The sequence below is a fragment of the Hemitrygon akajei genome, unplaced genomic scaffold, assembly GCF_048418815.1.
Source record: "Hemitrygon akajei unplaced genomic scaffold, sHemAka1.3 Scf000045, whole genome shotgun sequence".
Lineage (NCBI taxonomy): Eukaryota > Metazoa > Chordata > Chondrichthyes > Myliobatiformes > Dasyatidae > Hemitrygon > Hemitrygon akajei.
Window position 1 is genome coordinate 8,307,877 of NW_027331931.1, and position 18,022 is coordinate 8,325,898.

The 18,022-nt window shown below is 41.9% G+C and overlaps 1 protein-coding gene across 2 annotated transcripts in view; it reads right to left on the reverse strand.

Moving 5' to 3' along the window:
• Positions 1-13,358, reverse strand: part of LOC140720655 (uncharacterized) — a 107,653-nt gene extending 94,295 nt beyond the window's left edge. Inside the window, exons 1-2 of one of the 2 annotated variants that reach the window (XM_073035503.1) lie at positions 12,590-13,358; positions 11,210-11,749 (exon numbers count right to left, since the gene is read on the reverse strand). In XM_073035503.1, coding sequence (XP_072891604.1) covers positions 11,447-11,749; positions 12,590-13,174 — 888 coding nt within the window. In that variant the 5' untranslated portion in view covers positions 13,175-13,358 and the 3' untranslated portion in view covers positions 11,210-11,446. Of the gene's footprint in view, positions 1-11,209 lie in introns of those variants that run through there. The other variant, XM_073035502.1, reaches the window with a different exon arrangement.
• Between the last annotated feature and the right edge of the window lie 4,664 nt (positions 13,359-18,022).

Consider the following 18,022-nt stretch of genomic DNA (forward strand, 5'->3'; position numbering starts at 1 on the left):
GGCCGAGTCCATTTTATCATTCATTCGGCTTATAACCACAGACAGGAAGCCGTCCTTGAGCTTGTCATTACTAATAACTGCAGGTCTTTTTTTCTCACTTTCTCGTGGCACTAGACGGGAATGTCCATTAAGCCATTTATTATTTAATCTTGTATTGGAGCCCTCAGCTATAACACTACGTGAAGGTAAAAATATTCTTGGTATCTCTATGAATGGAACCATACATAAGATTTCTCTTTATGCAGATGATCTTTTGGTTTTTATTTCAGATCTTGAGGAATCAATTCCTAATCTTTTGGAAACACTTAAAGATTTTGGTAGATTTTCAGGATATAAAATTAACTTGAATAAAAGCGAATTGTTTCCATTAAATGTCCATGTTAGTATTTATGATGATATTCCTTTTAGAATTGTTAATACATTTAGATATTTAGGTATTATAATTACTAAAAAATATAAAGATCTCTATAAAGCGAATATAGTTCCTTTAATGGACTCCATGAAACAACTATTTTCTAGATGGAATTCACTTACTTTTTCTTTAATAGGTCGTATTCATGCTGTGAAAATGATGATTTTACCTAGATTTTTATATATTTTCCAAAATATACACATCTTTTTAACTAAAAAAAATCGATCAAATTGACTCTCTTATTTCTTCCTTTATTTGGACCAATAAGAGACCAAGAATTAATAAGTATCATTTACACAAATCTAAAAAAGATGGTGGACTTGCACTTCCTAATTTAAGACTGTGAATTTAATTGGGCTGTGAGTATTAGACAATTATGTTTTTGGTTACATTGGCTTGATAAGAACCAAAAATCATTATGAGTTGATTTGGAATTAAAAGCTGTTAAACAATTTTATTTAACTTCAATTTTAGGAGCTCCATTACCTTTACAGCTCTCTAAAATTCCAAATTTAAATCTTTACCCGGTTATTAAACAATCCCTACGGATTTGGGTTCAGTTTCGTTTTTTTAAAAAAAAAAATTTAAACGATTTAAGTTGACTAGTTTTTATATCGAAACTTTTCATTTAAACCTTCAACAACTGACCCAATTTTTCTCCTATGGAAAAATAAAGGGATCCATTCGTTTACAGATTTATTTTGTGATTGTCGATTGATGACCTTTGAAGAGTTATTTAACAAATTTTCTCTCGCTCATACACATTTTCAGCAATATGTTCAGATTGGACATTTTTAACTGCAATATCTACATAAGTTTCCATATTTACAAGAATCTGATTTGTTGGATAAGATTTTGAAATCAAATCCCTTAGTGAAAGGTTCCATTAGCAGAATTTATAATTTATTTTTGTTACAAAAAGAGAACCTATCACTAAAGACTAAATAAGATTGGGAGAGAGAACTTCATATGGCCTTTGTTAATGAAGATTGGCTTCGAGTTTTGAAAAACTTAAATTCTTCTTCTGTATGTGCCCACCATCGTTTAATTCAATTTAAAATTGTTCATCGTTATTATTTAACAAAGGAGAGACTATCTAAAATATTTCCTTGTATAGACAAATGTTCTGATAGATGTAAAACTGAAGTAGCTACTTTGTCACATATGTTCTTGTCATGTACTTCATTAAAATCGTTTTGGAAATCTTTATTTTCTACAAGTTCTAAAGCTCTGAAAATTAATTTACAACCTAATAGATTGACTGTTCTATTTGGAATAGTTCCATATCATATTCAGGGTATTTCATCTTCAGATCAACATGTAATTGCATTTGTTACACTACTGACAAGAAGGGCTATTTTATTAAAATGGAAAGATATTTCTTGCCCAACATTAATTGAAAGGTTTTCTCAAGGAATGTTATGCCTTAGTTTGGAAAAACATAGAAGTAGAACTTTTGATCCTCGATTCGATTTTGAGAAAAGATGGGGTTCTTTTGCCAAATATTATCATTTAAATTGAATTACGCTATATGGTTTCCTTCCAATTTTATTTTTTTATAAATATGAAATGGCGGTTGATGATTCTTATTTTCATATTTAGATGATGGTCAAATGTGTGTTTCTTATGTAGTTAGTGTTTTTTTTTCCAAGTTAAATGGTTTTTTTTCCCCTTCTATATATTTCCAATTTTATATTTTACGATCAGTTTTTTCAGCTTTATTAATTGCATACATATTAATCTATTGAAGTTTTGTACATTTTTTAGCTGTAGAAGATTCTGTACCAATAAAAAAAATTCTAAAAATGAAAAAAAAAATGAAAACGACAAAACAGTAACTGCGACAAAGCATTAAGGCTGCAGAGAAAGTGCAGTGCAGATAGACATATGGTGCAGGGTCACGTCGAGTTACATTGTGAGGCCGAGTCCATTTTAACATTCATTTGGTTTCTAACCACAGACAGGAAGCCGTCCTTGAGCCGGGTGGTTCGCGCTTTAAGGCTTTTGTATCTCTTCCCCGATGGGGGAGCGGGTTTGCATCAAGAATGTCCAGGTTGTGAGGATCTTTGAGTACATGGCCTGCTTTTCCGGGGGAAGGGAAGTGTAGGAGGAGTCCATGGAGGGAAGGCTTGTTTCTCTGATGTTCTCTGCAGTTCCTTGCAGTCATGGGCAGAGCAGTAGCCATACGAAGCCGTGAAGTATCGACAAGGAGCTCAGAGACCTCGGCCTTCACCCTGCCTTGTGTAGCTGGATCCTGGACTTCCTGTCAGATCGGCGGCAGGTGGTAAGAGTGGGCTCCATCTCCTCTGTCTCTCTGACCCTCAGCACACATACCCCACAGGGTTGTCTCCTTGCCCCCTCCTTTACTCTCGGTGCACCCATGACTTCTGTTGCCCCCCACAGCTCCAATCTGCTAATTAAATTTGCTGACGGCACTACACTGACTGGCCTGATCTCAAATAATAACGAGGCAGCCTACAGAGAAGAAGTCATCACCCCGACACAGTGGTGTCAAGAAAACAACCTCTCCCTCATTGTGACAAAAACACAGGAGCTGGTTGTGGATTACAGGAGGAATGGAGACAGGGAACAAATTCAACATTTCCAAGACTGTTATTGACACAAAATGCACATTTTAATATTGATCATGATACAATGTATTTTATATATTGTTAATGACACAAAACATATTTACAGATTGTTACTGACAGAGAATCGTATAATTTGTGTTCCGTGTGTTATCTGAATGTATTTGCCTGTGATGCTGCCACAAGTCAGTGTTTCTCTGTCCCTGTACCTTCCCGTACTTGTGCACTTGGCAATAAATTCAACAGGACCTGAGAAATCTCAGTGAGATTTGATTAGTGATGATCATTTTGGCAGCTCGGTAGGTCGAATGTATGCGACAGTACACTGTTAAATGCAAAACCCTGAACAGTGTCGATGATCAGAGGGAACTTAGACTCCATGTTCATCGCTCCCTGAAAGAGACTGCACAGATTGATCGGGTGGTTAAGAAGGCAAATGGCATGGTTGTCTTTATTAGTTGAAGCATTGAGTTCAAAAGTCGGGAAGTTGTGTTGCAGCTGTTACGAGCCTGCGGTCGTACTGTGACTGTTTCTTTAAGAGCGCCGGCGTGAGGAGGCGGGACTATGACGTCAGTCACAGGCTGACAGCGCTAACTGTGGACTGAACCATAAGAGAGAGAGAGCGATCTGCAGACAGGCAGTCGGCCAGTCTAAAGAGAGAGAGAGAGACTGGAAAAGCTGATCGCTTCAGTTAGTCGCAGCTGAGGCTTGGAACTCTCCTATGCCCACAAGAGTGGGTTGATCATCGGTACACGGAACCACAACGAATGTGTGTGGCTGTCACTTCGTATAATCCATAGGAGTGAGTTTTGGAATATCTTGTGTTAACCCTTGCCTGGGTATGTTGTGGGGTAACCCCTGGAAGACGGTATTTCTGTGACAGGTCACTTCGCTGATAACTCGGCTGTGGACGGATTCAGCGGATAAGAACTTCGACGGCGGTTATTTTGAAGTAACGGCCTTTTCTCTACATTTCACCTTGGATTACAAATATCTCTCTCCCATCATTTATTCCGTGTATTACTGAAATTTCCAACTTTACCATCTCAAGACCCTCAGCTTTGTTCCCTCAGGCTCGATAGTCTGGGAGTTATATTTACACATATATACACATAACACTGTTAACTTTCCTTTATTTCGTTAAGTTACTATATTATAAGTCGATACTACTAAAGATAATGGTATTAACATCAAAACCAGACTCCAGTGTGAACTCTATTGCTGCTGGTTCGTTTCTAAAACGTTTCAGTTCGTAACACAGTTTTATAAAACTAGTTAGACCACATTTGGAGTGTTTCTTACATTTCTGGTCGCCCCCATTCTCGGAAGGATATCGGGGCTTTGGACAGGGCGCAGAAGAGGTTTACCAGGATACTGCCTGGATTAGAGGGCATGAGCGAGAACGTGAGGCTGGACAAACTTGTGTTGTTTTCTCCAGAGCGGCGCAGGCTGGGGTGAGACTGGATGGACGTTTATAAGATTACGAGAGGAATAGATAGAGTGGACAGACGATATATTTTTCCTGGGGGTTGAAATGTCTAATACATTTGAGGTGAGAGGAGATGTGAGCGGCAAGCCTGCTTCTTTCCACAGAGTAGTGGGTAAATGGACATCTGTCTGGGGGTCAGCGACCAAAACGGCCATGTGATCCCGTTTCCTTTTCACGTTTTCCGCAGATCTGCAGCATCTGCGGGTCACTGCTCTACGTGTACGTGTAGCTTCATCTTTCCCCGTTCAGACAAGTCAGTGAGTTCCGGATCTGTCACGTCTTCTCGTTTTGGTGGACAATATTTTTTTTTCGGCAATATTTTCAGCATGTTTCATTTCACTGTTTTCACCTGCTGAAGTGCAGCCGATGTTTCTGGGTGTCTGACACACTTATGTGAGAATTTAGCTTTTTATAATTATCTGAGCTTCTCATAAATGTGTACAGTTCAGTTAAGCTTCACTCCATTACTTCCAAAGCAACAACCCAGTCAGTCAAATAGTCGGCACAATTAAAATAGTTTATTACATCTTTTTTTCATTTTGTGCTTTTTTTAATTTAACAATGTGATATTTATATTCTTATATTAAATCACGATTGTTAAAATCCATGGTTAAAATTAGGCTCTACTGCTGAACGTATTTCATGACATATGCCGGTGCTATTAAACTTGATTCTGGTATTGATATGGGAGACCCACCACCGGTCACCTGTTCCAAGTTACCGCAGATCGTAATGAGAGATTAAAGCCTTTTCTATTTATTTGCGTTCCTCAGAAAGACAACAGTTCAGTTTCCTTCTGTGGTTCCAGAGCAGAAGCTCAGTCTTATATTTACACACAATCAAAATGGGGAATTTGTTTATTATCATCATGTACTGAGCTACAGTGAAAATCCTCCCTGATGTACCATCCACACAGATAGATACATTACAACAGTACATTGAGCTGATATACAACAAAACACTCACTGTAACAAAGCATTATGGCTGCAGAGAAAGTGCAGTGCAGATAGACATATGGTGCAGAGTCACGTCGAGTTACATTGTGAGGCCGAGTCCATTTTATCATTCATTTGGCTTATAACTGCAGACAGGAAGCCGTCCTTCAGCCTGGTGTTACGCACTTTAAGGCTTTTGTATCTCTCCGCCAATGTGGCAGCGGGTTTGCAGCAAGAATGTCCAGGTTGTGAGGTTCTTTGTGTACATGCCCTGCTTTTCCAAGGGAGGGGAAGTGTAGGAAGAGTCCATGGAGTGGAGGCTTGTTTCTCTGATGTTCCTTCCAGTCATGGGCAGAGCAGTAGCCATACGAAGGCGTGAAGTGTCGACATGAAGCTCAGAGACCTCGGCCTTCACCCTGCTTTGTGTAGCTGGATCCTGGACTTCCTGTCAGATCGCCGGCAGGTGGTAAGAGTGGGCTCCATCTCCTCTGTCTCTCTGACCCTCAGGACACACAACCCACAGGGTTATCTCTTTGGCCCCCTCCTTTACTCTCTGTGCACCCATGACTTGTGTTGCCACCCACAGCTCCAATCTGCTAATGAAATTTGCTGACAACACTACATTGATTGGCCTAATCTCAAATAATAACTTACAATCGATCAAATGCCTTCTGACAAGGCTCGGTCCAAACAAACTTTTCACCCTTCTTCAGGAGATTGGTCAGAGGAAGAGCGATAGCAGCAAAGTTTTTACGATAATATCCATCCATTCCCAGAAACCTTCTAAGAGCCTTCTTAACAGTCAGAATAGGAACTTGAGAAATTGCCTGGACTTTTGCCCGAACAGGAGCCAACCTGCTTTGACCAACAACATAGCCAAGACAGGTCACACTGGCATGGCCAAATTCACTCTTAGCTAACTGTAAGGTTGTCCTGAGAAAGCCTGTCAAACGGCTTCTCTACTGCAGAGATATGCTTTTCCCAAGCGTCACTCCCTGTGACTCAGTCGTCAATACAGGCATCTGTGTGTTCTAACCCTCGAATTACAAAATCAATCATTCTCTGGAATGATCCTGGACCATTTTTCCTCCCAAAAGACAAAACATTGTATTCATACAACCCAGATGGTGTCACAAATACAGAAATTTCTCTACCTCTGTCCGTCAATGGAACACACCAATACCCTTTCAACAGATGAATCTTTGTAAGAAATTTAGCTTTTCCAACCTTATTGATGCAATCATCCACCCTAGGGATAGTATAGGATTCTGTTTTTGTTACTGCATTTACCTTCCCATAATCAGTGCAAAATCTAACACTACCATCAGGTTTGGGCACAATAACGCAGGGTGAGCTCCAATCTGATGCTGAAGGACTAATAATACCATTTTCCAGCATATACTCAATTCCCTGGTCAGCCAATTTACACTTTTCTACGTTCATGCAATATGGGTGTTGTTTAATCGGTTTGGCTTGACCAATATCTACATCATGTACTACGACCGTGGTTTGCTTGGGAACATCGGGAAATAAATCTTTAAACTTCAGAATTACTTCCTTCAGCTGTTGTTGTTGCTTTGGCTGCAGATGAGCCAACTTGTTAACAATGTTTTTTTGGAACAACCGAGTTCATTAGCCTAACTGGGACCACGTTTGGCTTGTGAAAATTCTCAGATGAGTCAATTGTTTCATTCTCAGGGTTGCCAGATTCATATGTTTTGACAACAACACTCACAGATGGTGCCTGCTTGTCAAAATAAGGCTTTATTATATTTATGTGTACCACCTGTGTTAGTTAACGTTGGTCGGGTGATTTAATAAGATAATTCACATCATTAATTTGAGAGACTATTTCATACGGTCTGTTGAATTTCGCCTGAAGTGGATTCATCAATATTGGAAATAAGGCAAGCACCTTATCTTCCACCTGGTATTTTCTTTCTGAAGCCCACTTATCAAACCAACACTTCATTTTGTTTTGAGAAATCTTTAAGTTTTGTCTCACTAGACTACAGACTTGGTGTAGTTTATTCTTGAAATTCTAAACAAAGTCTAACAAGTTAACATGTACATCCCCATCAATCCACTGTTCCTTTAACAAGGTCAAAGGTCCCCTCACTCTATGACCAAATACAAGTTCAAATGGACTAAAGACCAGTGATTCCTGTACCGACTCTCTTACTCCAAACAAAAACAAATTTATTCCTTCATCCCAGTCTTTTCCATTTTCAACACAGTATGTCTGAGTCATTGTTTTGTGGGCAGAATGATATCTTCCTAAAGCCCCTTGTGATTCCGGATGGTACACAGCCGATGTAATTTGTTTCACTCCCAGTTCATAAACTACCTGCTGGAATAATCCAGATGTAAAATTACTTCCTTGATCAGACTGGATTTCTTTAGGCAAACCAGATAAAGTAAAGAACTTGGTAAAAGCCTTCGCCACAGTTTTAGCTTTAACATTTCTGAGAGGTATTGCATCTAGGAATCTGGATGCAGTACACATAATAGTTAGCAGATACTGATGGCCAGCTTTAGTCTTTGGCAATGGGCCAGCACAATCCACTATAAATTTTAAAAAGGGTTCACTGAATGCAGGTATAGGCCGGAGTGGGGCCACTGGCGTGACCTGATTCGGTTTACCCACAACTTGACAAGTGTGACAGGTTCTGCAAAAGGTCACAACATCTTTCCTCAAATTAGGCCAGTAGAATTATTTCATAATCCTGTTTACAGTTTTATTCACTCCAAAATGTCGACCTAATGGCATACTGCAGGCCAAAGTTAAAATTACAGCCATATAACTTTAGGAACTACAACTTGGTGAACAATTTCCCATTCCTCACTCGCTGGTATAGCAGGTGGCCTCCATTTCCTCATTAACACTCCATCCTTGAGATAATACCCTACTGGCACTTTCTTAATCTCATCATTTCAGAGAGTTGTTTCTTTTAAAGCTTCAATCTCAGGGTCTCGGTTCTGTTCTGCTATAAACTCCTTCCTACACAGGGATAAATCTTTCTCATCAGACTTACGACCTGAATCCTGTTGAAACAATGAAGGCAGAAATTCCCTGACAAGTCATCATAACCTGAATCCCGATTTTGGTTATCATGGGTATCAGAGTCATGCTGCACAGATCCGTCTGCATTGGCAGACTTTTTAGCCATACTTCGAGTTACTGCACAGGAAGGATAAATGTTAAAATCCATCTGTGGGTCGTCAGTGGTTGTCTTAGTTGTCAACAGCACTGCAGGAACAACTTTAGGTCATTCCCTAACAGCAAACTAACATCTTCCAATGGTAAACTGGAGTATAATCCGATTTTAGCAGGTCCCAAAACCAACCCTGACAGTAAAGTTACCTTGTACAACAGCACAGAAACCATGCCACCCCCAATGCCTTTAATAAGATTTACCTCACCAGTGTTAGTCTCATCACCAAACTTTAGAACGCTGTCTAATATAAGTGACTGAGTAACCCCAGTAACTCGAAGAATTTTCACTCATACCGGGGTTGACCCTTCCTTTACTAATACAAACCCATCTGACATAAAATGATCGAATCCCTTCTTAACTCGGTCAGAACTCTCAGTCCATAACTGAGCCTGAAACAGAATGTTCAGAACCCTGTGGGTTTATAGGTGCTTCAACAAACTGAACACAGGCATTCGGGACTGCCTTCTTTTCCTTTTTCTTATTCAGGAAAGAACAATTAGCCATCATATGAACAGCTTTCTTACAATAGTAACAAGTATGACCAGAAAATTTCTCCTTCAACTGCTTCCCTTCATCCTTACTCTTGTCACTAGTCCCAGCTGTAATTTCTGGTTTACCCTGGTGATCCCTGGCACTCTTTTGGAAGCTCTTATTCTGGGTAAACTTAACCTTGCGAGTTAAAGCAAACTCATCTGCTAATCTAGCAGACTCCTGCAAAGTGGCAGCATCCTTTTCATCTAAATACATCTTTATATCATCAGGAGCACACCTTTTGAAATCTTCAATTAAAACTAACTCTTTCAAGCTATTAAAATCATCATATATTTATCATCATCATATATATCATCATATATGTGCACCAGCGATCAAAACACACAGACTTCTCATAAGCAAATTACATATGTCTGGTTCACAGATTTCCTCAAATTTCTAAACTTTTGCCTGTATGATTCTGGGACCAACTCGTAAGCTTTGAGCACAGCCTGTTTCACTATGTCATAATCAGCTACTTAATCAACTGACAAAACAGAATAGGCTTGCTAAGCCTCCCCCTTAATTTGTAAGAGAATAGGCCAACCCTCTTCTGGCCACTTTAAATTCTAAGCAACCTTCTCAAAATGCTGGAAGTATTTATCAACCTCTATCTCATCAATTGGAGGTACGAATTTAATTTCCTGACTGGCCTCAAACTTATCACCAGAGTCTAACGCTAGACCCCTTTGCTGCAACCACTTTATCTTTTCCAGCTCAAATAGCCTCTGTTTTTCAGCTTCCTCCCTCTGTTTCTCTGCCTCTATAGCCTCAAACTGCCTCTGCCTTTCTGCAGCCTCCATCTTTAATTTTTGTCACTTGAACTGGAGCTCAAGCTCACCAGGTTTACTTTCAGGAAACACCTCCAACTCCTCCACTTTAAACACACCCTCAGGTATATAATGTTCAGCTGTTATCCTCTGCATCTGTGCCCTCCTCATTGTCAAGTTCAACATAGCAAGTTTTAACCTTCTGGCAAGACTCAACAACTCAATCCGTCTGGCATCCTCTAATGCCTCAGAGGTTGCCGCTTCCAAACAATAATCAGCATCCGCTGCTGATTTTCCACACACAAATCAATCAAAAGCGACTTCCCCAATGAAATCGATAATTAATGACTACGCCCGCATAGCTGTTCATATCCCGGATGCAGGCCCCAATTTTGTTATGAATCGTAAAACTTCAGAAACGAATCAGCACCAATAGACTACACCTGGAACAACACACACAAAATGCTGGTGGAACACAGCAGGCCAGGCAGCATCTATAAGGAGAAGCACTGTCGACGTTTCAGGCCGAGACCCTTCGTTAGGACTGCCTGAGTCTGCCTGACGAAGGGTCTCGGCCTGAAACATTGACAGTGCTTCTCCTTATAGATGCTGCCTGGCCTGCTGTGTTCCACCAGCATTTTGTGTGTGTTTGAATTTCCAGCATCTGCACATTTCCTCGTGGAGTCTACACCTGGAGTCTGCTATTGATGTTAAAACTATCTTTATTAGAATCTACTTATAGTATAGTAACTTAAGCAAGATAAAAAAAAGTTAACAGTGTTATGTGTATATATGTGTGTAAATATAAATCCAAAACTATTGAGCTTGGGGGAAACAACGTCTGGAGTCTTGAGATGGTAAATTATGAAAGTTCAGTTCAACCACAGAATAGGTGATGAGAGAGATATTTGTAATCCGGGGTAAATGTCAAGGGAAGGCAATTATGTCGAATTCCACATGTTCCATGGTGGTAAAACAAGAGAACAGTCACTGTAGATTTTATCTGTCATCCTTCCAAATCCACATACGAATTATCACCCAAAGTGACTTGTCATAAGGCGTATCATCTTCAAATGAATTACCACACCACACCCAGGCAAGGGTTAACACATCAGTGGTCTTCATAGGATACCCCAAATCAGATCCACTCCTATCAATTAAACGAGGTGACAACCACACATTCGATGTACGCTGAATCGATAATTAACCCACACTTGTGGGCATAGGAAAATTCCAAACAGTGACCCTTGGCACTTATTTCCCTTGTTTCGATCCTTCCATTTTTCCTCATTCATCTCCGTCTGACTCTGAGTGTCTGTGTCCTCAGTTAAAACTAAACAAGCTGGGAGTGATGTAAACAAGCTGCAAGTCAGACTGATTCACCTTCTTAATCTCTCTCTCTCTCTTAAAATGACAGTCCACAGCAAACAAAACCTAGGGATTCATAACAGCTGACTGGTGTGCCAGTAGTTGGGATGACTGAGTGAATCTTTTCCCACATTCTCAGCAGGTAAATGGCTCCTCTCCAGTGTGAACTCGCTGATGTCTCTGTAGTGTGGAAGACCGAGTGAATCTCTTCCCACATTCTGAGCAGGTGAATGGCCTCTCTCCAGTGTGAACTCGCTGGTGTTGCAGAAGGTGGGATGACAGAGTGAACCGTTTCCCACATTCTGTGCAATTGAACAACTTCTCACCGGAGTGAACACGCTCATGTCTCAGTAGGGTGGAAGACTGAGTAAATCCCTTCCCACATTCTGAGCAGGTGAATGGCCTCTCCCCATTGTGAACTCGCTGATGTCTCTGTAGCTGGGATGACTGAGTAAATCTCTTCCCACATTCTGAACAGGTGAATGGCTTCTCCCCAGTGTGAACTCGCTGGTGTTTCTGTAGGGTGGATGGATCAGTGAATCCGTTCCCACAGACTGTGCAGGTGAACGGCCTCTCCCCATTGTGAATTCGCTGATGATTCTGTAGTTGGGATGACTGAGTAAATCTCTTCCCACATTCTGAACAGGTGAATGGCTTCTCCCCAGTGTGAACTCGCTGGTGTTTCTGTAGGGTGGATGGATCAGTGAATCTCTTCCCACAGAATGAGCAGGTGAACGGCTTCTCCCCAGTGTGAACTCGCTGATGACTCAGTAGTTGGCATGACTCAGTGAATCTCTTCCCACATTCTGAGCAGATGAAAGGCTTCTCCCCAGTGTGAGCTCGCTGGTGTCTCTGTAGGGTGGATGAATGAGCGAATCTCTCCCCACAGACTGAGCAGGTGAACGGCCTCTCCCCAGTGTGAATTCGCTGATGACTCTGTAGTTGGGATGACTGAGTAAATCTCTTCCCACATTCTGAACAGGTGAACGGCTTCTCCCCAGTGTGAACTCGCTGATGACTCTGTAGTTGGGATGACTCAGTGAATCCCTTCCCACAGACTGAGCAGGTGAATGGCTTCTCCCCAGTGTGAACTCGCTGATGACTCTGTAGGTGGGATGACTGAGTGAATCCCTTCCCACATTCTGAGCAGATGAACGGCTTCTCCCCAGTGTGAACTCGCTGATGTCTCTGTAGGGTGGATAACCGAGTGAATCCCTTCCCACAGTCTGAGCAGATGAATGGCCTCTCCCCAGTGTGAACTCGCAGATGACACTGTACTTGGGATAACTGAGTAAATCCCTTCCCACATTCTGAACAGGTGAACGGCTTCTCCCCAGTGTGAACTCGCTGATGACTCTGTAGGGTGGATGAATCAGTAAATCCTTTCCCACATTCTGAGCAGGTGAACGGCTTTTCCCCAGTGTGAACTCGCTGATGTCTCAGTAATTGGGATGACTGAGTGAATCCTTTCCCACATTCTGAGCAGGTGAACGGCTTCTCCCCAGTGTGAAGTCGCTGATGTCTCAGTAGGCTGGATAAGTCACTGAATCCTTTCCCACATTCTGAGCAGGTGAACGGCTTCTCCCCAGTGTGAACTCGCTGATGTACCAGTAGGTTGGATGACTGAGTGAATCCCTTCCCACAGACTGAGCAGGTGAACGGCCTCTCCCCAGTGTGAACTCGCTGGTGATTCTGTAGTTGGGATAAATGAGTGAATCTCTTCCCACAGACTGAACAGGTGAATGGCTTCTCCCTAGTGTGAACTTGCTGGTGACTCTGTAGTTGGGATAAATGAGTGAATCCCTTCCCACAGACTGAACAGGTGAATGGCTTCTCCCCAGTGTGAACTCGCTGGTGAGCCATTAGGTCAAATGACTGAGTGAATCCTTTCTCAGAAATTAAACAGATGACCAGCCTCTGCCCGGTGTGATGTGAACTGACTGGTGTGTCCACAGGTGGGAAGACCGACTGAACCCCTTCTCACACACAGAACAGATGAATGGCCTTGCCCAGTGTGAACTTGCTGATGTACCTTCAATTGTGATAACCGAGTGAATCCATTCCCACTGTCTGAGCAGGTGAACAGCCTTTCTCCTGTGTAAAATGACAGGCTTGCTATTTGGTCAAATGACCAATTAAATCCCTCTCCACAGTCTGTGTAGGAAGGATGGTCGATTGAATCTCTTGCTCCGCTTCTTAAATATCCAGACAGAGACAGCAAAACTGGTGTGCCGTGTTTGAGATTCCCGGCAACAAAATCCTTCTCATTTTTATCCTGTGAAAAGATTTACAAAATCCATCAATGAGTTTAGGACAACATTTCAGATGAGATTACTTGAGTTGCCAAGGTTTGATCTGGTATCACACTGTTACAGTGAGGTTCAACGAAAGTTGGACAGAGAAAACATCTCCTGACTGGGCAGAGTGCTGGTATCTGGAATGACCAACAATTCTCTGATGCTCTTCCTGTCTCTATAAGAATGGGGCATTTCTGCCGTCTCCGATCTGTGACCTGGCTCAGTTTGACTCTCTCCATTGGTATTATTCCCTGTTCCGGCTGAGCTGCAAGGGTGCCTGGCCCCATAGTAACTGAAACAGTCTCACGCAAATTGTCTTTGTGGATGTGCATCTAGGATTTTCTTTTATGTATTATTAACTGAAAGTACTACAGTTTTAACACCATATAAAAAAAATTCCTGCTGAGAGGAATGGTTGGTCCGCACAGCTGTTAAAAGGGGTTAGAGTGAATTTTTGTAATATTTCAGGTTCTTGTAGAAAAGTACAACACAGAAACAGGCCCTTTGGACCACCTAGTCTTGTGCTGAACTATTTAAACTGCCACTCCCACACCCCTACAATCCAGGTACCTACACGAACCTCTTAAATGTTGAAATCGAGCTCGCATGCACCACCTGGGATGGCTGCTCATTCCAAACCTAGATGACCATCTGTGTGAAGAAGTTTCCCCTCATGTTCCCCTTAACATTTCACCTCTCACCCTTAACCCCTAGCCACTGGTTGAAGTCCCACCCCCATCTCAGTGGAGAAAGCCAGCTTGCATTTACACTATCTATGCCCCTCTACCACAATCAAATCTCACCTCAATCTTCTACATTCCAATGAATAAAGTCCTGACCTGTTCAATCTTTCCTTATAACCCAAGTCCTCCAAACTTGGCAACATCCTTGTGAATTTTCTCTGAAATCTCTGAATCTCTTTTAAATCATTCCTGTAGGTAGGTGACCAAAACATCACACAATACTGCAAATTAGGCCTCTTTTACAAGTCAACATAATATCCATCTATTGTCAGTATTTGGTTCATGAAAGCCAATGGGCTAAAATCTCTTTTTTCCTTCACTATCTAACTGTGATACCACTTTCAGTGAATTAAGGACTTGTATTCCCAGGTCCCTTTCTTCTAAAACACTCCTCCGTGCCCGACCAGTCACTGTGAAAGACCTCCCTTGGTAGGTCATACCAAAGTGCAACAACTCACACTTGTCTGCATTAAATTCCAATTTCCATTTCTCAAACCATTTTTCCCAGGGGGTCCAGATTGCACTGCAAGCCATGATAGTCTTCCTCGCTGTCCACTACACCACCAGTCTTGGTGGTCATGAATCTGCTAATCCAGTTAACCACACTATCATCCAGATTACTGATACAGATGACAAACCACAACAGATCCAGAACTGATCCCCGTGGCACACCACTAGACACAGGCCTCCAGTCAGAGAGGCAACCATCTGCTACCACACTCTGGCTTCTCCCAAAGACAGTGTCTCATCCAATTTACTGTCTCATCTTTAATGCTGAGTAACTGAAACTTCTTGACCAACCTCCCATATGAGACTTTGTCAACTGCCTTGCTAAAGTCCATGTAGACAACATCCACTGCCTTGCCTTCATCCACTTCCCTGATAACTTCCTCGAGAGACTCTATAAGATTGGTTAGACATGGCCTATCATGCACAAAACCATGCTGTCTATCTTTAATCAGTCCACATCTATCCAAATACTTATATTTCCGGTTCCTGCATATACGTTCCAGTAACTTTCCCACTATTCACTACTAGTCACCACTCCGTGGGTTTGGAGATTTCCCTTGAATGTCATAGAATCATAGAAATCTATAGCACGTTACAGACCCTTTGGCCCACAGTGCTGTGCCGACTTTTAACATACTCTAGAAACTGCCTGGAGTTTCCCTAGCGCATAGCCCTCTATTTTTCTGAGCTCCATGTAACTATCTAAGAGAGTGTTAAAAGTCCCTGTTGTATCCGCCTCGACAACCGCTGCTGGCAGTGCATTCGACACATCCAACACTCTCTGTGTAAAAAACCTACCCCTGACATCCCCTCGGCATATATTTCCAAGCACCTTAAAACTATGCCCCCTCCTGTTAGCCATTCTAACGCTGGGAAAAAATCCTCTGGCTATCCACACACTCAATGCCCCTCATCATCTTATACACCTAAAAAAGGCTCTAAGCATAAACAAGGAAATTGTACATTGCTTTGAGGATTTGTTAGAAGTAAACAAAATTATCAGGGTATAGATAGGGTAAATGCAAGCAGCTTTTCCCACTGAGGTTGGGTGGGACGACAACCAGAGGTCATGGTAAGTGGGGAAGGTGAAAATTTAATGGGAACATTTGGAAAAGTTCTTTGCTGAAATGGTCGTGAGAGTGCAGAATGAGATGTCAGCACTAGTGGTGAATATGAGCTCGATTTCACCATTAAGAGAAGTTTGACAGGTACCTGGATGGTACGGGTATGGAGGGTGATGATCCCGGTGCAGGTAGTTGCATTAGAGAGCTTAAATGATTTTGTGGCATTGACTAAATGGGCCAAACAGCCTGTTTCTCCACTGAACTTCTCCATGTTTCTGTGACAGAGAAGCTGGCCAAATGTGTTTGGAAGGGAAAAGGTAGGAGTGACAACAGAGCAGCAATGGCTGGAGTTTCTGGGAGCAATTCGAGAGCTGAGTGATCGATACATCCCAAAGACGTGGAAGCATTGGAAAGGCAGCAGGGCACAACCGTGGGTTAAATGAGAATCCAAAACCAACATAAAAACAGAGAGGGCAAACAAAAGAGCAAAAGACCATTAGGAAGCTTTTAGAATCCAACAGAAGACAACTAAAGGAAAGTCAGATGAGTTCGGGAGTGGAATTATGAAATGGTTGTCATTAATGAGTTTTGGTTGCACCCAACAGTCCCAGGGCCTCAATATCTCTTGAAAACCAAGATTCCCTGCACTAGTTACCATTCAACTTTTATTTTGTCAGACACATACAAACTCTACACTCTTAAAATTTCACTTCTGAAGAACTCCCACTTACCAAGTACTCCTTTGTTAAAAAACATCCTGTCCCAATTAACGCTTGTCAAATCCTTGCAAATATCATAAAAATTGGACTTTCTCCAATTTAGAATCTCAAGAGAGGTCCAGGCCTCTGTTTCTCTGTATTTACTTGGAATCTCATGATCAGTAGATACAAAGTGTTCCCATACACTAATTTCTGTCACTGGCCCTAGATCACTTCCCAATAGCTTATTGTACACTTCTACATCAGGAATTTTACATACTGATTAAGGTAGATTTGATAAGCTCTATCCCATCTAGTCCTTTTACAGCCTAGGAGTCCAGTCAATAAATGGAAAGTTAAAATCACTCACTTTATCAACCTTTGTTTCTTGGCATAGTCCGCAATCTCCCTACAGATTTGTTCCTTGAAATCCCTCAGACTGTTGGGCTAAGGACAAGTCCAAGTAATGGCTACAATATCATAATTTCATGCCCTGAGGTCTGAACGACATCTGTTTGGTGTCAAAAAAACAACCTTGCCCTCAATGTCACTGAAAGAAAGGAGCTGGCTGTAGACTACAGGAGTAATGGGGACAGGCTGACCCAGGATCTGGGGTTGAGAGGGTGAACAGCTTTAAGTTCCCTGGCATACACAACACCGAGGATCTCACCTGGTCTGTACATACTGGCTGTGTGGTGAAAAAGGCAGAACAGCACCTCTTTCACCGCAGGCAGTGCAGGAAGTTTGGGATGGGGCCCCAAATACTAACAACTTTCTACAGGGGCACAATTGAGAGCATCCTGACTGGCTGCATCACTGTCTGGTATGGGTGCTGTACTTCACTCAGTCACAGGAGTCTGCAGAGAGTGGTGCAGACAGCCCAGCACAAATGTAGATGTGAACTTCTCACTATTCAGGACATTGACAAAAACAGGTGTGTAAAAAGATCATTGGGGACCAGAGTCACCCCAACCACAAACTGCTCCAGCTGCTACCATCTGGGAAACGGTACCACAGCCTGAAAGCCCGGACCAACAGGCCCAGAGACAGCTTCTTCCACCAGGCCCTCTGATAGATTAATTCATGCTGATACAATTGTACTTTTATTTATTCTGACTGTCCTGTTGTACATACTATTTATTATAAACTATTATAAATTTCACATTGCACATTTAGACAGAGACGTAACATAAAGATTTCTACAACTCATGTATATGAAGGATGTATGTAATAAAGTCAATTCAATTCAATTCACCCTCTCCACTATCTGTTCTGTCATTCTGGCTCCAATCCTCCCTGCAACTTTAGTTTAACCACCCACCCCACAGGGGAGCACTAGCAAGCCTTGCCACTAGGATATTAGTCCCCTTCTAGTTCTGTTCCCCTAACTAACAAATCC